General features: G+C 36.2%; 1 protein-coding gene across 1 annotated transcript in view; it reads right to left on the bottom strand.

Annotated features, from left to right (window-relative positions):
- Positions 1-14,942, bottom strand: part of kn (EBF transcription factor knot) — a 311,766-nt gene that overhangs the window by 32,505 nt on the left and 264,319 nt on the right. Inside the window, exons 9-11 of the mRNA XM_083134627.1 lie at positions 8,907-9,061; positions 7,171-7,297; positions 4,143-4,231 (exon numbers count right to left, since the gene is read on the bottom strand). Of these exons, the coding sequence (XP_082990753.1) occupies positions 4,143-4,231; positions 7,171-7,297; positions 8,907-9,061 (371 nt within the window). The remainder of the gene's footprint in view (positions 1-4,142; positions 4,232-7,170; positions 7,298-8,906; positions 9,062-14,942) is intronic.

Here is a 14,942-nt window from a genome sequence, read left to right on the forward strand (position 1 = left end):
CTTTCTGAGGAGAATGGCGTACGTTCAGAAATGAGAATGAAAATAGTAAGATGTTGGCTCAACTACAAGAGAAACGACGCATTCTACATTTCTACATTGACAAGGGATTACAGTCTGCTCCTATACTGACAAGGGATCTAAACAATCCGTCATTGACAAAGGATAAATACATCCAGCTTTTAAACACCCAGCTTCCATGATGCCAGTGTGAAGGAAAACTAATAAAGGTTTTAAAAAACACACCAGCTTCCATGATGCTGCCAGTCCTAAGCCTGGATAAAGTGTGAAGGGAAGCTATTTACACTTTGTGTCGCAGATGACGGTGTCGCAACTGTCATGGAATATATTTTCCTTACAGTGTCGCATATGACGGCAGAAATGCTAGTGTCGCATACGACGGTGCCGCAAAAGTCGTGGATTCGAGAAATGTAACAGCGAGAGCCACTGTAATTTATTTATATCGATGACTGAAAACTTTACGTTCCGATTGGCTGCTGCGTTGAATCACTTGCGATTGGCAAGCTATGTCAACAATTCAATCACCATGCACGGAGGTGTCGCGACGATAACAAATTGCCCCATTTACTAAGCGACAGAAAAAAAAGTCTTGCAACCTTCAAGGCTGGGAGAAGCCACTAATGATTCATCCTCTTATCAAGGGTGAACATGCAGCTTTCCGCCAAAGATTAACCTTCGAACCGTCTCAAGTAGTTATAACATCTATGGATCGACATTTTTAGCAACGCAAATGACTATTCACTTTTTTGTAATACAATCCGTACGTATCTACGGGACGCCCGCATGCTCGAGTCTCCTGGGGGAAGCGTAACAACTTTTCTCCTCAGGTTTCGACCGGTGGTCACCCACCATCGTGAGGAAATTGGGGAGCTACGAGTGAGTAGCGTAACCCGGTCACGGAAACCTGCAACAACGACTGGGGGTTCGTCGTGCTGCCCACACTTCACCCCGTAACTGGTTGGATGATCTCCCAGCTCGGGTGAGTGAGTAGAATCAGGTTGGGAGAATGAAATTCTGAACGAACACTCAGTTGCATGTTATTACTATAGGTATTTATACTTCACAGCTAGACTTTAGAGGCTATTCTTTTACACAATATCTTATTAACTTATATACGCAACTAATAGAATTTTGCACGCAAAGAATGTCCCGGTTTCGAATCCCGACCTATAGGCATTGGCGTTCTTTGCAACTGTCCCATAAACTTCATCATATCATCACTCATCCTAATCGCTAAAACTGGCAGAAAAGGGGCAACCAGGTGCGATGTTAACAATGTATCACTTAACATTAAAACAACAATAATTATCAAACGGGGGAGTGTATTTTATCAATACAGATAGGTGCGACTCAATGTATGTTCTTTAATTACATATACATATTTCTTTGCACATATCGTGCATTTCAAACCGATAGATTTTCTTTAGACCCCTTGAATTCTTGATAATAGATTATAAAAATGTACAGCAAGAGTTTCAAAATCCGTATCTACCAGTACCAACATTTTTCGGACATTCAACTAAAATTTCCACGCGCCTGTCTTTACCTGCACATAGTATAAAAATGTACCACAGTGGCGCTAGTTGCAGACTACAATCTTGAAATTCGCTACGCCAGGTAAACCGTGGTACCAGAATTTGTCGCTAGATGATGCGCCGGTCTGGAAGAAAATCTCCTTGCCCGTGTTTGCAAATTGAACACTTTTGACAGAAATCTTTATATCATGGAATGACGGAAATATTCTTTCCGTATATATTTTTTCGTGTTGTCTAATGATAAACATTTATATTACTATGCGTTACAAAAAATATTATAAGACAACGCGTTAATGCTAATGATTAAGACTACATGAAAAAGAACTGTGGTAACTCGACACAACATATGTAATTATTCTTTTATCATCCATCTTGAGGTGTGGAATAATCCTCTAATCACAAAATTAATTTATTCAGTATACGAATACAGTTCTTGCTTATATTATAAAAACTAACGGTCTTTCTTTTTTTGTTTATTAAAAATCTAACTTTGGGAAAATTAAATACTCATGTATTTATCTTCGCACGTTAGGCCATGGAAACTTTTTCTCAAACTACCTATTAGTACATTCTTCGTTACGTATACATTTCTAACGAAACACGAACTTAGAAATTACAGATTTATGAGAAGAGTGACTCATAGAAAGCACCTTATAATGTGTGATAATTTTAAGAATGATTTTAATGATGTCATTAAGTGAATAACGACAATGGAGTGACAACCGTGGGAAAATTGTCTAGAAAAGATGAAAGTTGGTGTAAAACGGAGAGAAATAAATATGTGGGATGTGGCAAGTAGAAATATCACAAAAATGTAAGACGCTAGTGTTGATAATTAGTATCTTTTTAGTCTGTATATTTTCTAAGGAACATTTTAAGACTGTACTTTACGGCTGCCGACATGCTCTAGTGATTTGTATCTTTCTTGCAGTTTACACTGTTATTATTAGATACCCCTCATATATTCTGTAAATTGTTGCTGTTAGGCATTAGGCTATATTTTTATTATTTTATCTCACGGCTGTAGCTCTGTTACTAAAGTTTCACTTAGTTTCAAATGAATTTTTCTATGTAATTCCAAAATTGGCCTGCATTCGAACACGGACGTACAGCGAACAGATAGTTAAATCAATTCGTCGGTATGTTACAATTGTACCATTATGCTATTCGCTATGTGCGTTTTTGTCCATAGAGGCTTATTGTAGTAAAACGTATGAAATAAGTCCTAGTAAGTACATATGTGCAAAGCCCATAAGAAAGAAAAGACAAAATATGGTCACTGGTCAATTTTATTTTTATTGTGTGTTACAGTGAAATTTATTACACTCAGGCACTTAGCCAGGGGGGGGGGGCTAAGGAGGATGAAGCTCCCACGAAATCCTACAAATATCTAATTTAATTGTTATTTTTATTGTTAATAACATAAATAAAGTTATAAGCACAGTGACCACTGCATTTTATCGAAAAACGTTTAGTGTATAATAGAGGAACCAGGTTCTATTTTCTACCATGTAATCCAAAGAATAATTGGATCCACAGCTTCCAAAACTTATGGTTTTCTTTGTGAGAGGTCACAGAATATAAACTTTATGAGTAAAATTTACCACTAACTGTTAAAGCCTTTTTTTGAACGATTGTGTAAAAGTTAATAACAAAATACAATAACTATGATTTTCAGTACACTAACTGTACAAAATATAAGAAAAATAATGGAAAACTATTGTGTTAGATATTCACTGATGCAGTGGATCGAGCAGCAAAGTCATTTATGTAATAATAACAATAAATTTGGAGTGAAATTGGTATATGTTTTAAAACTTATAATAGTTATTATTGTAAAATAACAATACTTATTATTGTCATTATTATTTGTAATAATCAAGTTTAATCTAAGGCCTGACCTCCATCTTCAAATACTGCTGGCGAAGCCCGAGCTGATAAGGGATGAGCCCCCCCCCCACCCACCCCCAGAAATAAAATTCTGGCTACGGGCCTGATTACACTACACATACTTTTCTAAACGGAGCGAGGCGTACAATGTTAATGAAGGACATCTACCATATTCATTGGGTGTGCTTACAATAATTGAGGACTAAAAGTGGTAAACGTTGTAAGTGCCAAAAGAGAAAGTGTTGGGAAATCACATCGTTCCGCACATCAGCCCGTAAGAACGTGCACACTAGTGACCTCTTTACGCGCCCTTTGAACTACTTAGAGAACTACCAGCCACATTTCACGTTTACCACATTATAAAGCACGGCACATTTATCAGTTTAACGTGGAACACGGTGTTTGAATTATTGTGGCACTTACAGCGTTTACCAATTTTAGTCTTCAATTTAAAAAAAATCCAAAGAGCCAACTTCAAATAAACTAATAGACGTATTAGGAAAATCATTAATAATTTTGTTTCTAACCCTTTTCCATTCGATTCCGGGCATTCATAACGCGTAACAAGAATTAGAGTTCATGGTAAATTTACACTAAAGAGGAGAATCAATAATTCTTGTTTTCATTGAAGCCAATCATCGGATTGTTCGACTCAAGTCAGAGTGTAGTGGTGCTAAGTTGTCGTAGTATCAGACTTACCTTCGGAAGCTTTTCCGGATCTCCTGGATGGCGGGGAATCAGTTTTTGGAGCCTCTGGAAGCCATAGTCTATCGTTGGTTCGTTCAACGCTGGAAAATATGTGGAACATGTAAAGAGAATGCCATGAAAAGTGGATGTAATTACAACAGTGAATTTAAGCAACACTGAATTATATCAGGAAAACACTCTACACTAGAACATAGCTGCATCTGAATAGTTTGCTCTGCGCCTACCAAATCTTCAATTCCGAATAATTATTGTGCATCATGTTACACTTTTTGTTAATATTTCGTTGATCAAGTACATTATCTTAGAGTAAATTTGTTTCATAATACGCGCAAGATAAGCATTATTCATTATTGTAAATTTTAAAATGTTCAATTCCCTTATTGTTTCATTGTTTACCAAGGGCGCCCACAGGATTTTCTCTCAGGTGGGCAGAGTCATAGAAACGTTTATTATTATTATTGCTATTATTATTATTATTATTATTATTATTGTTGCTATTATTATTAATAATACTATTATTAGTTACTACGACTACTACTTTACAAATCGTAAAATTCAAATTGAATTGAAAATACTTCGACGTTGTATACAAGTTCAGACTTGAGTCTACTATTTAGATAGAAAGTGGATTCTCCTTTCTTCCTTTCAATAAACATTTAGCCTATCGCTTTGTTGATGAACAGTTCATTTTCTTTTTGTACTTTTTTACAATACACAGATAGCAACCAGAGTCGGAGACCACAAAAACTACTGTCCTTCATGGTACCGCTCATCCGTTTTTTACGTGCCGAAGAGTACTGTAAAATAATAATAACAATAATGATAATAATAATAATAATAATAATAATAATAATAATTGCTGTAACTTACGGCCTGTAAGTCACAGAAAACAATATTTTTGATATAAAATATCTCTACAATTTCACCATTCGAATTACATTAACTCTTTCCAGAAATCTCAGACGGGCAAGTGCCCCCTCTGCCCCCCCTGCGGGTGCCCTTGCTGTTTACAACTTTTGTGATAACAAAATGAACAAAATAAGTTTATCTTAAAGCTAGTGTCTACAAGACAGTGATATTTTCTTAAACTTTGGAAGAATGTAAGACAATTACTTATAGCTACATTCACATAAATGTTTGATTAATATTTACCTACGTATTAGTATGCCAACAAGAAATATTTAAAAATATATAGTTTGGTTATAAAGTTTCCATAATTTCTATTAAAAAACATGACATTTCGATGAGCTTTCATGAAGCCCACAAAACAACATTCGTAGTCCTTCCCTTCTGTTTGGAAGCAGTGACACTAACTTTCCGTAATAGCTCCAGACACATTTTGGAACATATGTGATGTTCCGCAGCACATATGTTTCCAACTTGATTTGAAGGTGTGAAAAACTCAATTTCATGGCGTATCCAGAAATTCAGTAACTGAGGGCAGAGAGTTTACCTATTTTCAAATCAGTTCTACTGGTTCTACAGTTTGCAATTTTTATTATTTTTTCTTGATGACAAAGATTGCCAGTTTCTAAACTACAACACTTACGAATATAATAAAATAATATCCTTATAAAATAACAAAACATAATACTGTACAAGTAGTGCTATCTCTTGTTCACGATTGTAAACCTTTCTCCAGTCCGGCTGTTGCGATTCTACGTCTGCGTGAAATGTGGTGTGGAAGACATTTGCAATTTACCACTTGCCAACCGCTCATTTGTTCATAGTTCTCACATGGGATGGTCACGTGACGTTGGCAATTAATCAGATGGCATTGCATCGTAGGTGGTGGATGGGGTTGGGGAATGGGGGAAGGGGGACGTGAGTAAGTGTTGTCACACACAGCAGACACTACCTTCGAGATTTTTTTTAATTTCATGGGCACGTGGGTAGTTTACATTTTAACTTAGCAAATGAGACGCTCAAATCTTAGCTGGACGTACTAAATGTTAATAATCTGTAATATTGCCACTCCTAAAAATGGGGGTAAACTTCAGTGAATGAAGGGAACAGTGGCGGGTGCTATACTTTTTGGTGTGAGGATGGCAGCTTCGATATTTTCTTATTTCGGAATAGATCATCGTCTGATTGTTAGTTGTTCAATACGTTCAATATTCAATACATTACTGTAGCATATTATGGAATACGAATAATTAACATATGCTTGCGTCCACCCCGATGGTGGACGATAACGCCGTCACTTTGTAATCCAAGTGTCTTGGGTTCGATCCCGATAGAGGCATATTGAGAAGCGATTCGGAACACACTTTAAACTGGTCCAGTTCCGATTAGCCCATCAGAGATTAAAATGAACTTAAAAGATAGAACTGCATGCTTAGAATTTGACCCGTCATTTAGTGTTCTTTTCGAAAAAGTGACAAAAAAAAATACGACTTAAAACAATAGCAGTTTGTAGGTTACTGGTAGACCGATACGCTCGCCAATATTTGTCATTGCTAGAAAGTTAGTATGTATATTTCTTGTAGAAATGTCAAGGGAAGTATCAAAAAGATAAAATGGAAGATACATTAAATAACAACAATTAATTAACAGAATTAACAAAAGCAAAGAAAATAAAATTATATATTTATACTATATGAGGTTCATAATATTAGGTGCCTGGCAGATTTTGCGATGTTGCATCATCGTCGAACGAAAGGAAAGTACTACATTAGTGAAAGAAATTGTGAGGAAAAAACACCAGAATTGGGGGGAAAACACCAGAATAGCGGAGGTTGAAATGCGAAACTAAATGTAACGAAATCTATTAAGAATTATGGTATTATTTTATTCAAATCTCAATAATGCTCGTTTCTTTAGTGCAGAAGACGGAAACACCAAGCACGAGAGAAAAATGAGTCAAATCACAGGCGAAACTCTACATGTATGAAAAATTTCCCTATACATTTTCAGACATATTTGAGTATGAGAATTGACTGCACCAAACATATCTAACAAAATCTAACCAAATAAAATACTAGTAAAACTTCAATTTATTATTATTTTTTTAACTTACAGACATAGACAAATCTTCCTGGAGCCCCTTTGCAGAACTGCTTCGATTTGTAGGAAAGCGTCACCTCGACAACCCCTGGAATATGCCTAGGCGGTGTCTGGACCCTGATGGCGTGTGACGTAATGAGCTGGCGGTGTCCGAAAAAGAAATAAGCAGAGTTAACAAACGCCTAGGTCTATCATGCAGAATATAGGCCTCAAGTATTATCATACACACATGGCCGTATATAAGAGGAAGGGTTTAATGGGTCCAAATCCCCTTTGGATTAGCAAAAATTGTGTAAAAAAAATGTATCAAAAAATTTCAAAACTGGTCGAAAACACTACATTAGTTGAAAATACCGTAGTTTTAAAGTTCTATCAATATCACACACACACACACTATTATTTGTATCTAAATTGTTTGGAGAGAATATGCAATATTGGTTATGATTTAATTTTATTAATATTAAATAGTTAGAATTAAATTGCAATTTTCAAGTTGCACCCTCCTTAGACTACATGAAGTTCTGTACATACTGTGTATCGGGGCCATGCATACACAGGGTGACATTTGAAGCGGGCAAGGGTGAATCCAACCCTCTGATTACTTCATCCCTCTCTCTGGTTGTAAAGTTTTGTCCTTTAGAAGGGAGGTATTATATGCATAGTAGCCGATGTTTCGAAAGCAGTTGCTGGAATTTCTCTCCACAAGAAAAAATTCAAATTCCATACCGATTATATAATCTCCATAACGTATTACGGTAACAGTATTTCAGCATTCATATTGGTGTGAGTGCAACAGTCAGATTTTTGCCCCACAAATTATTAACTTTAAAACAAGCATTTCAAGGAATATTCATGTGTAATATTTACCAGAAAAAAATTCCTTCTTGCTTTACTAAAAATACAGAAGTTTGTTTTATGTTCCTAGTACAAACATGTGCTGATATTATATAAAAATGTAATTAACAGATCTATATTCATATTGGAATTGAAACAACAGATCTATATTCATATTAGAATTGAAACAACAGATCTATATTCATATTGCAATTGAAACAACAGATCTATATTCATATTGGAATTGAAACAACAGATCTATATTCATATTGCAATTGAAACAACAGATCTATATTCATATTGAAATTGAAACAACAGTTCGATTCAGGGCCAGGATCTGCCAAGCGCCTCTTTTGGTGGGTCGCGTGGCCAGAGCATCGAGTCCCATCACCGCTGTTTTCTTGTTTTCGAGACCGGAATCCACTACTATTTCTTCCAAGTAGCTTCATATATTCACATAGCCTATTTATTTTATATTCTAGGCAAAGTAAGAAATGTTTATAAAAATAGCCATACTTATTTCTTCATAAGATCTACAAGGTAAGTGCATGCATACTTCACATTAGAACTTCAACTGTTTTGTGTAAATACTAGACATGATGACTCAATATACAACTGACTGGCGTAATCAAGTGATATTCAAAAATTCAGAAATGGAAGTTTAAAATCACCTTTATACCAAAACCAAATGGTTTATATTAAATAATCCAAATTAAAAAAAAAAACTGGCTTTAGTTTTTTAATAGGTCTAATTCAATTTAAAATTCATTCACATGTGACAATTTTGAATTCAAAGGCTGAAATTACTTTTTGAAAAAATAATTATCGCTTTTCTGCAGTGCATGCAATAATTGTAAAAGGGACAAATAAGTTAGTTAAAATCAATGTGTAAGACAAAGGAAAAAGGTGACTCACCTCGCTCCACACCAGCATGGTACCGAACACCACCTGTAGCCCGTCGAAGAAGTTGTCGCCTATGATGATGACGGTGGAGCCCCCTGTCGTCCATCCTTCGCTGGGGCTGATCGCCTTTATGCATGGCGTGGCTACGGGAAGGGGAGGATACAAACCTATGATTAGAGACGCCAGTGAAAGGACGGTGTACAAAAGAGAGTAGAGCATGTCTTTCAGATATTTTTTGTGGGATGATCGGAAAGTAAGTTTACCCTTTCTCTCCCCAAACGAGTTGGCAACACTGTCACCAAACGAGTTGGCAACGCTGTCACCAAACGAGTTGGCAACACTGTTACCAAACGAGGTGGCAACACAGTTACCAAACGAGTTGGCAGCATTGTCCACAAATGAGTTGGCAACACTGTTCCCAAGCACGAAAATTATTAAATCTGCCGAATTGCAGTGTTTTAATATCAGACTTCCTGCATATAAAATTACAGTGCATTACTAGTGATATAGAGCAAATCTTGATATAACCTACACTGTTTCTGCTTGACCAATCGGCAGTTCTTTTATTTCATTAGTATCAAGATCATGTGCAAGCACATAACAAGCCTTGGTATTTCGCAAGCGCCAAAAATTTAAAAGGAACATTACTTTCCAATCTTCCCTTCCTATGAACTACAATGTAGTGAGGATTATATCATTCTGAAATTACACAATAGTCATGTAAACCTGGCGTCAAGCAATAATAAATTCAGATATGTTATATACAGTCATTTAAATGTTCAAAGAGCACAAAATTCAGCAAACATTGCATCTTTGATATTTCTGTGTATATTTCTTTCAAGCTGTGATCTTTCCCGTCGGAATGCCAATAGAAGCTTCTGCAGCCTGTGAATGAGCCAATAAAATACAGGGAAGTACCAGATACACTTTCAGTGCTATAAACATTTGAATTTTGACATTATCTGTACAATTGCGTCTGCATTGCTGCTACATAATTCAAATAACTTATTTACCATGCAGAAAGTTGCTTTGATATTTACAATACAAGGGCAAATGCCATGTTATTTCAAGTCAACAGTACTGCGTATTTATTACATTAGTTTTCTGCATTCATTTTTTTACCTTCCTAGATTAATCGCGACAATGAATGATATAATGATGAAATAAGTAAACAAACACAATGAGATATCCATGACTAATTCATGATTTGAACCCAACCTTTTGATTTCGTAGTGCGTTGTGCTATTTCGTCGCAGGGGCTGCTAATACTGTTTTACGTAACGCACAAAAACTTACAGCTTCAAACAAATAAATGCACATTGCTTACACAAAAATTCTTAGAAATTAATTTCAATTGGCCATTATATTGCAATTCAACACTCCAAATTGTTTTGCAAACCATTATAATTAATAACATTTAAAAGCAAACTTAATCTAGGTTAATTCATGGTACTCTTCCAATCATAAACATTTATTCTAAAATCGAATACCAAAGGACCTAAAGGTTACAGTATTAAAACAGTACCTAATTTCTTGTTGGTTGTCCATTGAAACGTGGCCCATTCCACTAAAGAGGCACATATGTTAAGAGGTTTTGTAAATAATGTCGTTAGAAGAATGAAAAATATTTGGAGCGAAAAAGTGAGCGAAGCAAATTATGCAATTCTCAATTTCACACATTATTCCTACCACATAATTTATACTTTAGGCTAATCGCGACAACGGGATGAATGGATGAAGCCGCCAGAGCTTCGTTAGCTTGCCGAAACGCAGTCCGGGATGTACTGTGTGGAAGAGAGGTTGAAATTTAGATGCCATGAGAGATTGCCCTAACCTAGATGCACCAGAAGTAAAACTATGATCATTCTATTAACATCATATAAGTAAGTTGGACATTTCATTGGTTTCATTCCCAAATTGTCGAATACTTTAGATTTAGTGTTGTTTGATATAGTTTGCTCATAAGAGAATAGAGACGTGACGTCATAACGTAACTCCTCACCGTGTACTTCTCAACTTGCTAAAGCTGTCTGTCGTAGCTGCTCGTGTCAAATCTCTCCTCCAGTTACAATGGCCGGGCCGGGCTAAAGACAGTCGAAAGAATAAGACTATTCAATATTCTTTTATCTCATGTATCTAAGCGTATCGTCATCAAGTGAACTAGTGCCATCTGTCTCCAGATGCGAAAATAATTCTAGCCAGATCACATTGAATTTCTGATTGACTCTTCACGAACTACTATAAAATGAGAGATATTTACCAAGGGCGACCGCAAGGAGGAGCCAGAGGGGAGACTTGCCCCCTGATATATCTGGAAATAGTTTATGTAATTGGAATGATAAAATTGTAGCGGTATTTATTACAAATATTATTGTTTTCTGTGATTTACAGGCCGTAAGTTGCAGCAAGTCAAACAATATAACGAAGGAACATTTTCACGAAACACATTAAAAGCATGTTGATTGTCGTAACTAGGGGTGTGAAGGACGGAAAATGTTTGGTCAGGCTGGTATCGGGAAGGGAAATTTTTAGAATTCCAACGTTCGGGACTGAAATAATTTGCCAAATTTTCGAAATTTCATGACACGGTGAAAATATCGAATTCTACACACTACTTCCATCTCAAGTGGTTTCTTTTACACTTCTGGAATAAAAAACTGTCAATTTCAAGACATTTCAGACACTTATAGTGCAGAAAATACCAAAAATTAACTATTTTGAAATACACACAATCCAAATACAAATAATTTTCCGAAGTCGGGATCTGACCTTGAATATTCACGTCCCGTTATTTTTTACACTACCCTTCGGCGCGTAAAAACATAGATTAGAGGTATTATGGAGTAGAGCAGACATCGGGGCATCATGAAAAGTACAAAAAATGGCAAAGAACTGTTCTTCAATGCTTATGAAAGGAAGATGTCAATCCAGTTCCTTCTTAAAGAATGGATTCAAGTCTGAACTTGTTAACAATGCCAAAGAATTTTCAGTTCAATTTCAATTTTATGATAATTAAATAATAATAGTAATAATAATAATAAGGTAAAATATAAGTTTCCGTAACTGAAGGGCAAGATGGGAAATTTTACTCTGCCCTCTGAGAAAAAATCCTGCAGGCACCTTTGGATTTTATCATTTCTCATTGTAGAAATAATTCCAAGATTGCATGTTGTAGCCAAGAACTTTACAAGGCAAGAGTTTTAAATTCAGCTCGTCTCTAGGAAACCCTGCTCCAGTGCCCCTCACATGGTGTGAAGAGTGTTGGGTAACATACTGACATAGAAGTAAGTACCCTTTGGTATTACAGGCATAACCAAGCCATCGACCTCCTCCTGCACAGGACCCAAAAAGCAGAGACTTCAAAAAAATTTTGCCTATTTGATTTCTGTCCACTCTCCTGCGCACGAAAATTCTTTACGGGCATCGGAATTTGCTTACAGAGGAATTGCTATCTGGGGAAACTGCATCGGGATCCTTGGTACAGTTGCTTTCCTCTGTTGCCCTCCTCCCCTTCCCAATCTCCATGATCCTGATTTGTTCGTATCCCTCCCTTTCCCTCCCTCTGAAGTCCCCCTCCTCGCTCCGCCTTTACATCTCCCATCCTGCGTGTGTATTCTCTCTCTCTCTCTCGGTTGCCGTGGCAACACACATCCAAAGGGATCAGTGTGTTCAACAAGAAAAGACGGAGATGGCCACTGGCTGTTTGAAAGATGTTGGGATATCTCAAAAGACTCGATCTTCTCTCTTTTGTGTGTCCTGCGCCGACTCCTGTGCCTCTCGGTTCAACTTTTTAAAAACATAATGTTCCCTCATATCCAATTTTATGGTCAGCTGTGTTAATACTTTCCACATTCTTAGCATGTTATTTGGTAGAGGGATGCTACACAGACAAGTCTTAATCCCGTACCGGTCTTGTCTCTTACCAAAACAAGACAAAATCGTGTCTTAACTCTCTGAAGACCAGTTTAACTAACTAACTCTCTAGCCTTAAACGCGAATGTTTATGGCTGCAGCAACACAAGCCTTCCATTTGTCCCTATCCTGGGCAAGATCAATCCAATCTCTTCCATCCTTACCGATTTCTTTTAGGTCCATCTCAACGTTATCCCTCCATGTTCGTTTTGGCCTTCCCACACGTCTCTTACCATCAGGTTTCCCAACAAGAATCCTGTAAATCTTCCCTCTCCCATTTTATTTGAAACTTTAATAAAGTGAAATGTAAGATATGTGATAGATTTTTCTATATCAATATTCAGCTTCGTCAAACTTACCAATGTTGTACATTGTATGTGTTTCCAATGTCCAAAAACCATGTTTTATTATTTTCAAATACATTTTTGAATGTATTGAGACCCAAGACCAGATCGAAACTTTCTCCTCGAGACCTAGAACGACGCAAGTGTTTTCAACGGACTAATTCATAGACGAGACTCCAAACTCATGTCTTCGTGCTTAAAGCTAAGTTTTAAAGCTAAGTAATTGTTGACTGCAAACTTAGCTAGGAAAATAACAGGTTGGTTTATAAAGAAATGGCAAGGGCTGAACAGCATTCGCCCTCTTTTATTTATGTATTACAAGAGTCAAATAAAAACGTTAAAAATTCAATAAAAATTGTAGGGCAGACTGTATGCAGCTCAAATTTACATGAGGTATCAACTGTTATTTACAGAACGACATCAAGGCTGCAAAACTTATGAAGTGAGTTTCAAATCGCCATTTTTGTTATTTTAAAGATGGTGCCTGCTATACACACTTGAACCAGTGAAGAGGAATGATTTCTTGCCCTCGGTCAGCCTAAAACTTACAGAAATTTCTCGGCAAATGAAAATTCAATATCTCTGTGCATGCTTACCATACCAGCAAGTTTACTAATGGAGGAGAAAGTTCGACAATGACAGTTCCCAGGCAGATGGGAGGAAAGACCTTCGTAGTGGCTCATAAGTGACTGCACGTGGACCCCAAAGACTTATTCTTCTTAAGGTACACAGGCACTAACTCAAAGTTGAAAATGTATGTAGATCAGCAATAGGTCTGTGCTAAAATGCAACAAACTTGTGCAACAATACATACGGAAATTTACTAGATAAGAAACAAAAACAAATGAAGGTTTTCATTTACTCTCCCTTGTACATGACATTCGTTAGACCCATTCTAGTCTTCAATACTGTGATATGGAACTTTTTGTGTGGCACTGTAAAAAGTGGCTTAATTGAAAATATACAATATACATATATACAATATATATATATATATATATATATATATATATATATATATATATATATTTGTACTTCAGATTTAAATTGTTTAGATTCTTTTATAGCTATGATAATGTCTTTCAACAAACTTGAATCACTTTCGTCTATAACAAATAAAAATGATCACAAATGCGTTGCGAAAATCTTAGAAGGTTATTACTTAGTCCCCAAGCTATTTTCCAAAATATCTATACGAGTTCAGCTATATCGTGAACAACCTGTAAGGATATGTTAATAGTTTCTAAACTTCATTGCCAACCATTGTAATGATTTTAACTGTTCCTAACGTTCGCTCTGTAATATAATGTATTTACAATGTCTAATTTAATGTATATATATTTTCCATTGCTATTGTTCTGATTTATATACTCCTCTCTTGTCAAATTGAAATTGGAATTTGTATCATAATATTCTTGTATAAACTGCTCTTTAGCTGTTTTTCAGCAGGATAATACCGGGTATCCACAAATGAAGTACACAAATTTGGAGTGTAATAGAAATAAAACTACAAAAAAGAATCAAGAAATTATATTTCTACAATACATACCAACTGTGGAAGTTTTAATTAACATGGTCAGTAGACCTCCACATGCGCTCTGTTGGTTGCAACATGTTTAGATATGTTATTGCCGCAAAGGTCTGCCACTGCTCGTACACTTTAAAACAATTCCTGTCTCTTTATTAAACATCTTAACCCACTGACCAATGCTCTTTCGCGTTGACGGCTGTTTGTTGTGCAATCTTTTTAAATTTCTCATCACTAGAGTTACAGATTTTGTATCTGCAAATC

The sequence above is a fragment of the Lepisma saccharinum genome, chromosome 1, assembly GCF_977018435.1.
Source record: "Lepisma saccharinum chromosome 1, izLepSacc3.1, whole genome shotgun sequence".
Taxonomy (NCBI): Eukaryota; Metazoa; Arthropoda; class Insecta; order Zygentoma; family Lepismatidae; genus Lepisma; species Lepisma saccharinum.